At 40.2% G+C, this 12,502-nt stretch overlaps 2 protein-coding genes across 4 annotated transcripts in view; one reads left to right on the top strand and one right to left on the bottom strand.

Annotated features, from left to right (window-relative positions):
• The window catches only part of LOC133450932 (lysozyme g-like), a 28,020-nt gene extending 26,478 nt beyond the window's left edge, over positions 1-1,542 (bottom strand). The window contains exons 1-2 of one of the 3 annotated variants that reach the window (XM_061729947.1): positions 1,473-1,542; positions 82-196 (exon numbers count right to left, since the gene is read on the bottom strand). In XM_061729947.1, coding sequence (XP_061585931.1) covers positions 82-154 — 73 coding nt within the window. In that variant the 5' untranslated portion in view covers positions 155-196; positions 1,473-1,542. Of the gene's footprint in view, positions 1-81; positions 282-1,472 lie in introns of those variants that run through there. The other 2 variants (XM_061729871.1, XM_061730098.1) reach the window with 2 other exon arrangements.
• Positions 1,543-4,982: 3,440 nt separating this feature from the next.
• trappc5 (trafficking protein particle complex subunit 5) lies at positions 4,983-7,054 on the top strand. Its single transcript, XM_061728802.1, is given in 3 exon segments — positions 4,983-5,015; positions 6,768-6,873; positions 6,876-7,054. Coding segments are annotated over 3 exon segments (318 nt in total).
• The last annotated feature ends 5,448 nt before the right edge of the window (positions 7,055-12,502 follow it).

The following is a 12,502-nucleotide window of genomic DNA, read 5'->3' as shown; positions in this document are numbered from 1 at the left end:
AACCAGAGCTGAAAGTCAAAAGGAAACTGCATCATCTAATGAAGAATATCAAGCATAACTGTTTATATATCGATACCTTACCTGTCGGGCCGCTGTTGACGGTGTAGATGCAGAGTAAAGCCACAACCAACACGGTTGGTCCAAAAGAAGTCATGTTGCAGCTCCTACGGTAGTTTTTGTCTCTCAATCTTCTGAGCTGTGAAGTAGAACGAATCAAATTAGGGCTTGATGTAGATGAAATAACCAGCCGAAACGAAGAGATTTATAGAAACCCTCGCAGCAATCCCTGGTATGCAACCCCTGCAAAAACAATGTCAGGGTAGCAAACAAAGTTGAGAGGCACTACAACTGAGACGGTCTTTGTAGGGGTATTTGTGTTGATCTACGTGCATGGAAGCAGTCTTATGTGGCAATACAGGACTCTTTGTACACTAATGGATCCAAATATTGATTGAACCTGTTATTCCAAGTATTTCACAAGCAATACAGAGTTCACCCCCTACCCACAAATTTATTGCAAAACACAGATAGCAAATTATGTTAATTCAATGTTGAATTATGGTCAAAATGGTTGATTTTGGGTAAAAGTCAATGATTGATGGTGGATCAACCATTAAACACTTATCCAATTCTAGCCAAGTAACCAAAGTTGAAAAGATAACGTTGAATCAATGTTGTTTTGTGGTCGAATTTTAATGATTGTAATTAGAGTGCGAATTATACAATGACAATTGGGGGGTCAACATTTTCTAGAGGCCAGGGTGTAAAGGGAACCCAGTACGGCGCAGGTGCGTTGCTTCAGGTAACCGAAGTCTTGCACAATTTTTACAATATCTTGAAGGTTCAAGGTTCAACAATCTTTATTATTATTATGATTATTATTGTTTAATATAGAGCAAAGGTAGAAGTCAGAGAAAACACGCACATCCCAATATCCATGTGAGTGCTGGACAAAAAAGCGTCATATATAGAAAAAGAACAATGTCCGCACATCAAAATGAGCTCCTACAAAAACATTTATTCTAGCATAACGTTTCAAACTACATTGCTCTTCCGCAGATGCTCAAGTAACTTAAGCGGACATGTTATTTTTCTTAATGTAGAACATTTTTGAGTTTTGAGCACTCTTTGAGCACTCCCCCCCCCCCCACCCCCGGAAATATTAAACCAGATTTACACGTATCTCAAAAATGACCCCAGGATGGAAAGAAAACTTGTCATCATGGGGTAAAAAAAAAATGGACATCCTTGCTGATCTATATTATTGTCAAAACGTACGAACGTCAGTCCTCCATTTTCTGACTGCTCATGAGCACCAGTGTAAGCTAGCATTCATGACATTTTACACTGCAATGCAAAGACATAGATACATGATAACGTTTGTCTGAGACACCGGACACAATATTAATATAAATATAATTCAGAAATCCAAAAGTGAGACAGTAATAAACTAAGTTATCTACATAACTTACATCACAGTGTTCCCCCAGTCGTCAACGAAGTCGCAGAAACAGCGTGAAGACCTCCCGCGCTCTCTCTATTTATTCTGTCTGGGTGTGTGTGTTTTACCACAACCCTCTTCCTGGCATGAATATGGAAAATACAATACACTGTAATATTTATGACACTGATAAGACAGATAAATCCAGAGAACCATGGCCTCGGTTTTCGAGGTGCTGATTCTCATCCCTGCCGCGTCGCACTCAAGGTCAAGGTCTCCGGTGCCTGTTGTGGCGATGGAAAATACAATACACTGTAATATTTATGACACTGATAAGACAGATAAATGTTTCAACCCACCCAATATCTAATTTTCCCTCCTTTAGGGGGGTCGAGTTTGTAATTGGGGGGGTCAAACCCCCCCCAAACTCCCCTGTAATTCGCACTATGTCAGAGTGCGAATTATACAATGACAATTGGGGGGAGGTCAACATTTTCTAAAGGCCAGGGTGTAAAGGGAACCCAGTACGATGCAGGCGCGTTGCTTCAGGTAACCGAAGTCTTGCACAATTTTTACAATATTTTGAAGGTTCAAGGTTCAACAATCTTTATTATTATTATGATTATTATTGTTTAATATAGAACAAAGGTAGAAGTCAGAGAAAACACGCACATCCCAATATCCATCTAAGGCATGAGTGCTAGACACAACCCTCTTCCTGGCATGAATATGGAAAATACAATACACTGTAATATTTATGACACTGATAAGACAGATACATGTTTCAACCCCCCCCAATTTCTTATTTGTCCCTCCTTTAGGGGGGTCGAGGTTGTAATTAGGGGGGTCAAACCCCCCAAACCCCCCTGTAATTCGCATTATGATTGTAATGCCAATGTCTTATCCATGTTGAATCAACGTGTGCCACTTGTAGCAGATAAACCAAAATATGTCCTCCCATCCTCTGAATGATGTTCTCTCAAGTCATACTTCCCAACTATGAACCAACAAGTACACAAGTCCAAACCTGAAGCACTTGGAACTGAGTAGCAGCCATACTCACTGACAGACACTCAAACCCTAAGAAGACACAGGTGTTGACCTTCAGGATACCCAAGATACCCAAGATGCCCAAGCCACCTCAGCTGACTCCTCTTGATGTGAAGGAGCAGCGACTCCAAGCTTCTCCCGAGTGATGGAGCTTCTCATCTCTAAGGGAGCGTCCAGCCACCCTGCTGAGGAAACTCATCTCGGCCGCTTGTATCTGCAATTTTGTCCTTTTGGTCACTACCCACAGTTCGTGACCATAGGTGAGGGTGGGAATGTCGATTGAGAGCTTTGCCTTTCGACCCCCAAAATTCCATCCATCCATCCATCCATCCATTTACCGCCGCTTATCCGTTCCCGGGTCGCGGGGGCAGCAGCCTCAGCAGAGATGCCCAGACTTCCCTCACCCCAGACACTTCCTCCAGCTCCTCCGAGGGGAGTCCGAGGCGTTGTTAGGTTCCTAAATCAACATAACTTAGGAAAGACACAGAGACTGTTGGATAATCTTTAAGGCGCTTCTGCAGAAGCTTTGGAGAGAAGTCTGAGGAGCTTCAGGGCAACACGGCCCTACTCTGAGAACTTGTCAGGTCTTCTCTCAAAATCCTCTTGCAGCATGATGCTTTTATTTGAGAATCCGGTGACAGGAATGACCATATTTGGTAAACAGACTGTCAGTGTATAGATAATGGACAATGAACAGATGGAGAACAGACATGGTGACAGATGATGGTTAAAAAGGTCACACCTATGACTTTTTAGTTAATAAGCAACTTATCTGTGGTGTGCAGAGTAACAGACATCCTTTTAAAAAACTCAAATGGTCAAGGGGGTCTTGTGTCACCAGATGGTCAACTAACCCTTAGCTAACCTTTAAAATACAATGGGACAGTTGTCCCAGGATAGCCCAAACCCTTAACGGAACACAGGAAGGGCTGCCCTCATCTGTTAACATGTGATAAGAATGTGACAACCAGCAGTCAACTTAATAAGCTGACCTTAATAGGCCTAAATTCTGATTCTGGTAGTTTCATAAGCACAAACCTAATTCAAATAAGGTTGATTAACCTAACAGCGTTCCCAGGCCAGCCGAGAGACATAGTCTCTCCAGCGTGTCCTGGGTCTTCCCCGGGGTCTCCTCCCGGTGGGACATGCCTGGATCACCTCCCTAGGGAGGCGTCCAGGAGGCATACGGTACAGATGCCCAAGCCACCTCAGCTGACTCCTCTCAATGTGAAGGAGCAGCGGCTCGACTCCGAGCTCCTCCCAGGTGACCGAACTCCTCACCCTATCTATAAGGGAGCGTCCAGCCGCCCTGCGGAGGAAACTCATCTCGACCGCTTGTATCCGCGATCTCGTCCTTTCGGTCACTACCCAAAGTTCATGACCATAGGTGAGGGTAGGTGCGTAGATTGACCGGTAAATCAAGAGCTTCACCTTTCGACTCAGCTCCTTCTTCACCACGACGGTCCGGTACATCGACCGCATTACTGCGGACGCTGCACCGATCCGTCTGTCAATCTCACGCTCCATCGTTCCCTCACTCGTGAACAAGACCCCGAGATACTTGAACTCCTCCACCTGAGGCAGGACTTCTCCACCCACCCGGAGAAGGCACGCCACCCTTTCCCGGTGGAGAACCATGGCCTCGGTCTTGGAGATGCTGATTCTCATCCCTGCCGCATCGCACTCAAGGTCAAGGTCTCCGGTGCCTGTCGTGGCGATGGAAAATACAATACACTGTAATATTTATGACACTGATAAGACAGATAAATGTTTCAACCCACCCAATTTCTTATTTGTCCCTCCTTTAGGGGGGTCGAGTTTGTAATTGGGGGAGTCAAACCCCCCCAAACCCAGGGTTTGGGGGGGGCCAGGGTGTAAAGGGAACCCAGTACGGCGCAGGCGCGTTGCTTCAGGTAACCGAAGTCTTGCACAATTTTTACAATATTTTGAAGGTTCAAGGTTCAACAATCTTTATTATTATTATGATTATTAATGTTTAATATAGAACAAAGGTAGAAGTCAGAGAAAACATGCACATCCCAATATCCATGTAAGGCATGAGTGCTAGACACAACCCTCTTCCTGGCATGAATATCGAAAATACAATACACTGTAATATTTATGACACTGATAAGACAGATACATGTTTCAACCCCCCCAATTTCTTATTTGTCCCTCCTTTAGGGGGGTCGAGGTTGTAATTAGGGGGGTCAAACCCCCCCAAACCCCCCTGTAATTCGCATTATGATTGTAATGCCAATGTCTTATCCATGTTGAATCAACGTGTGCCACTTGTAGCAGATAAACCAAAATATGTCCTCCCATCCTCTGAATGATGTTCTCTCAAGTCATACTTCCCAACTATGAACCAACAAGTACACAAGTCCAAATCTAAAGCATTTGGAACTGAGTAGCAGCCATAGTCCCTGGCAGACACTCAAACCCTAAGAAGACACAGGTGTTGACCTTCAGGATACCCAAGATACCCAAGATGCCCAAGTCACCTCAGCTGACTCCTCTTGATGTGAAGGAGCAGCGACTCCAAGCTTCTCCCGAGTGATGGAGCTTCTCATCTCTAAGGGAGCGTCCAGCCACCCTGCGGAGGAAACTCATCTCGGCCGCTTTATCTGCAATCTTGTCCTTTTGGTCATTACCCACAGTTCATGACCATAGGTGAGGGTGGGAATGTAGACTGACCGATACATTGAGAGCTTTGACTTTCGACCCCAGAATTCAATTTTCAATTCAGTTTTATTTACAGTATACAGTGTCTACTATTACAGCAGTTGTCTCCAGGATCTTTCCAGAGACCCAGAACATGACCATGACCCGCGAGCAATTACCGTATTACATAAACATAACAAAAACAATGGCAGGTAAAAACTCCCCTATAGGAGAAAAACCTTAAGCCAAACAGTGGCAAGAAAAACTCCCCTTTAGAAAGGAAGAAACCTGGACCAGGACCTGGATCATAAGGGGGACCCTCCTGCTGAAGAACAGCTGAGCAGAGTAGGAAAAGAGAAAACAGACAGAGAGAATGAATAACAGAGAAAGGAGAGACACAGACACAATGGTTAGTTGTTGCACCACAGGGATGACATACATATATATATATATATATATATATATATATATATATATATATATATATATATATATATATATATATATATATATATATATACACATATATATACATATATATAAATATATATGTATATATATACATATATATATATATATACATATATATACATATATATAAATATATATGTATATATATATACATATATATATATATATATATATATATATATATATGTATATATATATATATACATATATATACATATATATATATACATACATATATATATATATATATATATATATATATATATATATATATATATATATATATATATATATATATATATATATATATATATATATATATATATATATATATATATATATATATATATATATAACTAATAAATAAACAATCTAAGTTTATAAAGCTGTGTTTCTTTCCCGGGACTGCCAAGTCTCATGTGTAGGATGTGAATAGCAACATAAACATTATACACAGCCTCAAACTAAAAGAGAAAATGGGTTTCCATTTCCAGTACGGTTTCCAGTATGATATAATAGATCAACAGTTGTGTCTTTATCTCTCTTATTGACATTTTACTGGGCACTGAATGCATTTAACTCTTTATTTGGACGATAATTAATTCACCCATAAGTTGTACATTCCCGAGTTTGAGACAGAATTTGACTTGTAATTACGGCGCTCCGCCACTAGATGGCGGCATAGATCCAGCCCGAGGAGCTGCAGAGTGCAGATGTGTCTCAGCCACAAAGTTCAGGACTCAGCTGTGAATAATCACGACTAACCAGGGATGAAGGAAGTTTAGGTGTTTCATTTGTTCTGGGAGAATATGCAGAGCTGATGTTTGATTTTTATTCAAATCACAAACATCTTGAATATACCCCTTTAAAAACTTAAAAAAGAGTGTATTCACTGTATATTGTTGGATTCAGTAAAGTAAGATTCTGTCTTTTTTTTAAGTCAATTCAAGTAAACATGGGAGGCTGTGGGAATAAAAACAGGAAGTCATTATTTGTCTTCCATCTTCCATCAACTACTGCTGATGTCATTTCACATTCCCAGGCCACCCAAGGGACCGGGCTCAGAATAGTTCGATCACACCAAAACTAAAATCTGCTCATCATATTTAGTGTGAGTCTGTACTTCCTGTCCCATCTGCAGGTATCTGTGTGGAGAGCACTTTTTGGCAAGAAGCCGGAAAGGCTGGAACAGGCCAATGATGACTACAAGACGTACTACGTCATGGAGAAGCAGACCCCGGTCAACACCTCTCCGTTCCCAGGGAGAACAGCAGCTTGAATTGAGCAGACGTCCTCGGGGGCAACGTGGAGGCCGTCCTCACCCACAGCGGCTTCCCCGCCAAAGTCCACTGGCACGAAGGCACCACGCTCATGATCGAGTTCGATGCCGCCGTGATCGCCAGGGACAAGGTTCTGGAAGGGAGATGAACGGAGGGGACCTGCATTCAAGGGAACTAAACACATCCACAACCAAAGAGAGGATGCATTTCGCCGTTCATAACCAGATAGCATGCATCTAAGTTTAAAAATATAAAACATTTATTATTTATAGAGTAAGGGCCAGTCCCAATACTCCCCCTACCCCTACTTTTCAGCCCTACCCCTAAATTTTGCGCATTCCCGTGAGTGTAGTGGTGTCCCAATTCCTCTTTGCATCTAGGGGGAGTGGGGAAAACGAGGGCTAGTTTGTATCAATCTAGCCCTTCACAGCGAGGGATTTCAGATACTGACTAGCTGACTGAGGGCTAGAGAAATTTCCCAGCATGCTTTTCGTCATCCTTTGCAGACTGAATCAAACAAAAAAACATGGTGGAAATTTCTTATTTTTTTGTGAATAAAATCAATATTTTGAGTTAGTTTCTGGAAAAAAATGCGTTTTGATTACATTTCTAGCGAGAAATATATATTTTACTTTCATAATATTCACTCAGTGAATGTACATAATCACTCGCTTGCCCATTGTTGGGAAGTCTTTTCAGATCTCGCCAGAATAAAGGCTGATTCATAGTTCCGCGTTACACCAAAGCAGAGCCTACGGCGTAGGTTACGCGGTGCCGCGCAACGTACGGTGCGCGTCGCCCCGTAACCTACGCCGTAGGCTCTGCTTTGATTTAACGCGGAACCATAAATCAGCTCCCGCTTCTCATCCCGAAAACATCGGAGCAAATTTCTTAACAGGCGTTATTTGGATAAACTGAGCCCAGGTTGGGGATCTTAACGGTTACTTTTACACCTGAAAAAATATTAAAACTTAATAAAGTGGCATATTAACAGCGCTACAGCGGAAATTAAAACAGCTTTTATCTCTGGGCTTCCTGATATGGTGTGACGTTTGTGCAAACGTAACTACGCAGTCGCTTACGGACCCGAACATAAACCACGCAGTGACGTAGCAAGTGGTGTCCCAATCCCTAGGGAACATTACAAGGACCCTACGCCTGCGGCTTCATTTTTAGGGCTAGTGGTAGTGAGTGAGGGCTAGTGGTAGAAAGTAGCGGGTGTATTGGGATTGGCCCTAAATTTGGTTGAGCTCAATCATTTCTGTTCAACTCAGTACTTTGGGAGGTGCGTGATTCTGCCAGGACGTGGTGGTAGAGCAACTTTGTTCACATCCGATTCATACCACGCATGCTAAGACCCAGCAGAAGACGTCTGGGGGTTGTCCTTCTCTAGAAAAACAACTTCCCACAAATAAAACTGAGCCATAACCACCAACATCTGTCCAGATTAGGCCCAAACGTGTCTGCGGTGCATCCTGGGGATGTACGGAGCTGGTGAACTTTAACCTTTCTTTATATACAAAATGTTCCAGCAGGGATTTAACTTGCATGAGTATTTTCTTTGTTGAGTTGGTGAAGATAGGAGTGGCTTTCTTTTCCTTTACGTTAAAGGAGTTGGTCTTTTGCCTTGAAGTTTGGAGTGGTAGAAAAGCATATCACAAAAGAGACATGTGAAGGCAAGTAAGCGTGACAGGTGGATTTCAGGGGGAAGTGGGATTGCACCGGTGGTCAGCCCTGCCCTTCATGGTGCCATGGAAGTCTGGTTTTAGATCAGGGGTGTCCAAAGTCTGTCCTTGAGTGCTGCTGTCCTGCAGGTTTTACATCAAGGGTGTCCAAAGTCGGTCTTCGAGGGCTGGTTTCCTGCAGGTTTGAGACGTTTCCTTGTACCAACACGTCAATTCAGAATAATAGCCATCGTGAGCATGTTATCAAAGTCACCACAAGTCTTTTAATGACACAGTTGTTTGTTTCTGGGTCTGATGAGACAGGAAAACATCTGAAACATGCAGACAGTTTCCCACCGTGAACTCTACACTCTACACAGTGAACCTTCAGACTTTTGTTTTGCTATGGTGAAATTTAAATAATTACATAGAGTTCATTTTCCTTGAACTTGGGGGAAAATAGCACATTTTCAAACTGTGGCAATTTCAACTGAAAAATAACGTATTGAGAAATCAAGGAGAGAAAGTCAGTCACTGTGAGAAAATGAAGACACAGGCTTGCCACACTGCTCCGACTTCTACCTATCTATCTATCTATATATATATCTATCTACAGGACTGTCTCAGAAAATTAGAATATTGTGATTTTCTGTAATGCAATTACAAAAACAAAAATGTCATACATTCTGGATTCATTACAAATCAACTGAAATATTGCAAGCCTTTTATTATTTTATTATTGCTGATCATGGCTTACAGCTTAAGAAAACTCAAATGTCGAAATATCCAATTCTCAAAAAATTTGAATATTCTGGGAATCTTAATCTTAAGGCTTGCAATATTTCAGTTGATTTGTAATGAATCCAGAATGTAGGACATTTTAGTTTTTTTAATTGCATTACAGAAAATAAAGAACTTTATCACAATATTCTAATTTTCTGAGACAGTCCTGTATCTATCTATCTGTCGAATAATTCTTGTAATTGCTGCAGGGACGTTTTTGGATCTGTACGATAATTTAGCAGGGGCTAGCTTTGCTGATTATGGGTGGCTTTTAAATACAAAACGTACATGTTTTGTGAGTATTTATTAGACTTGTAGTTCTCCAGACCGGTCTTGGTCTTGTCACGGGTCTCTGGGTCTCTTCAGGTCTTGGACTCAGATAACTGAGAGTCCGCTGCACCAAGGTGACAGAATCTGGTGATCAGCATTTCTTCCTCTTGTTAATGTACAGTTTTGTAAACTATTTGTATTTTGCATTTGATTTAATGTTTTGGTGCATTTGCATGTGTCTGTATTTAATTACAGTTTTGTGTTTATAAAGGCCTTGTTTGAATAAATATATGGATAATATTTGTACATAGTTGTGATTGATTACGTATCAGGTCCATTTCAGTGATGCTGATATACGGTGTAATCTGATTACTATAATGGTAAATAATGTCATTTCAATCTTTAATATTTAAAATTCAGGTTTCATCTCCAAATTCAGTCCAATTTAAATCAGTAACATTTACTATTCACTACTTTTCTGAGGTGGAGGGGGGTGTTGGAGCTGGTTATTCTCTAGAGGACTTTGGGACTAGTTAGTAGTCGTGTCAATCCTTAAAAGCACTGGAGTCAATCCTCCAATAGTGTAGAAATAGCGGTAGTGCAGTCGCCACACAGATCTGATCTCACTGATGGATGAAAACATTTATAGTGAGTTCAACATCATCATCCACTTCTCTGTGTTATTGAGCTGCAGTTGAAAACAAGCTCATATGCAAAGGTGGGTAGTAATGAGTTACATTTACTCCGTTACATTTACTTGAGTAAGTTTGGGGAAATGTTGTACTTTTAGGAGTAGTTTTGAATCACTATACTTTTTACTTTTACTTGAGTAGATTTGTGAAGAAGAAACTGTTCCTCTTACTCCGCTACATTAGGCTACGTTGAGCTGTTACTTTTCTTTTATCCCTTTTATCCGCGTACGTGTCAATCTCATGACATCACTGAGTTATTCTTTCGGGAAAAATGTTTGTTTTTGCATGTTTTGTCACATTTACACAGACTCAAACACACACAGAGTTTCTATGGGTTCATGTTTGTTCTAGTTCTGCCTGGTTAAAAAAGAAAGGTACAAAGGCTTGAAATTTTGTGCTACTTGTGCTTAATTTATTTTTTTATTCTGTTATTATTTTATCTATTTTATTATTTATTAAAGTACTTGAATTTACTTTAAGATTATTTTAATTTAAGCTATTTTTTATTAATTTTAAATTATTTTATTATTTTATTGATTTAATTTGCCTGAAGATGATTATTTTGTACTTTTGTCTGTTTGAATGGTTGTGTTAAAAAAATAAATCAGACGTTACTCAACAGTTACTCAGTACTTGAGTAGTTTTTTCACCAAGTACTTTTTTACTTTTACTCAAGTAATTATTTGGATGACTACTTTTTACTTCTACTTGAGTCATATTATTCTGAAGTAACAGTACTTTTACTTGAGTACAATTTTTGGCTACTCTACCACCTCTGCTCATATGGAAACTAAGCCAACTAAACCATGTTGATTTGTCTTGTTTTAATGGTATTTCTACTTTTATTGTAGGGTTTTATTTGTGTTATTATAGATGTTGTTTTATTTTTTATGAAGCACCTTGCGACATACCATTGTCTGTGAAAGGTGCTATAGAAATGAACTTTACTTACTAAGCAGCTGAACCAGGATGGTGCTGATGTTCTAAAACTCATGCAAGATGATGAAATAACTAGGTTTCTTTTTGGTCTTGGTCTTTAGCGGAACTAGTCTTGGTCTTTAGCTGAACTAGTCTTGGTCTCGGTTTAGGCCGTCTTGACTACAAGTGTACTGTAGTATTTATACACATTAAATGTGGAGATGTGCGCGAGAGAGAAGAGGAATAAAGGTCGGTCAGAGGAAGACAGAATATATGTGCGGAAATAAAAGGAGGAAGGTGGAACGGTGATGATGCAACGAGTGGAGGTGAAGAAAGTGCACCAGTTAATTATAACCGGGCTCAACTGCACGTCAGTGGAAAAGAGGTGAAGAAGAGAGAGAATGCAGTGTGAAAAAGAGGAGAAGTGCCAATGAAGGGGAAGGTCTTTGTTAGGGACTGAGGTTAAAACCCTCACCATTAATCACCTCATATATGCTGATGTCTCCATACAGTGCTGGGCTACAGCAACTGCTAAAGTACTCTAGCTTTGGAGTCCAGTATGACCAGAGCTGGTAGAGTAGCCCAAAGTTGTACTCAAGTAAAAGTACTGTTACTTCAGAATAATATGACTCAAGTAGAAGTAAAAAGTAGTCATCCAAATAATTACTTGAGTAAAAGTAAAATAGTACTCGGTGAAAATACTACTTAAGCACTGAGTAACTGTTGAGTTACGTCTGATTTATTTTTTTAACACAACCATTCATTTTTTAACACAGACCAAAGTATAAAATAATCATCCTCAGGCAAATTAAATCAATAAAATAATAAAATAAAAATAAAACTACTTTAATAAATAATAAAATAAATAAAACAGAATAAAAAAACAAATTAAGCACAAGTAGCACAAAATGTCAAGCCTTTGTACTTTTCTTTTTTAACCAGGCAGAACTAGAACAAGCATGAACTCATAGAAACTCTGTGTGTGTTTGAGTCTGTGTAAATGTGACAAAACATGCAAAAAAAAACATTTTTCCCCAAAGAATCACTCAGTGATGTCATGAGATTGACGCGTACGTGGATAAAAGGGATAAAAGAAAAGTAACAGCTCAACGTAGCCTAATGTAGCGGAGTAAGAGGAACAGTTTCTCCTTCACAAATCTACTCAAGTAAAAGTAAAAATATAGTGATTCAAAACTACTCCTAAAAGTACAACATTTCCCCAAACTTACTCAAGTAAATGTAACTCGTTACTACCCAGCTCAGAGTATG

This window comes from Cololabis saira, chromosome 1 (assembly GCF_033807715.1).
Source record: "Cololabis saira isolate AMF1-May2022 chromosome 1, fColSai1.1, whole genome shotgun sequence".
NCBI classification, from domain to species: Eukaryota; Metazoa; Chordata; class Actinopteri; order Beloniformes; family Belonidae; genus Cololabis; species Cololabis saira.
This window is presented reverse-complemented; position numbering and strand designations above follow the sequence as displayed.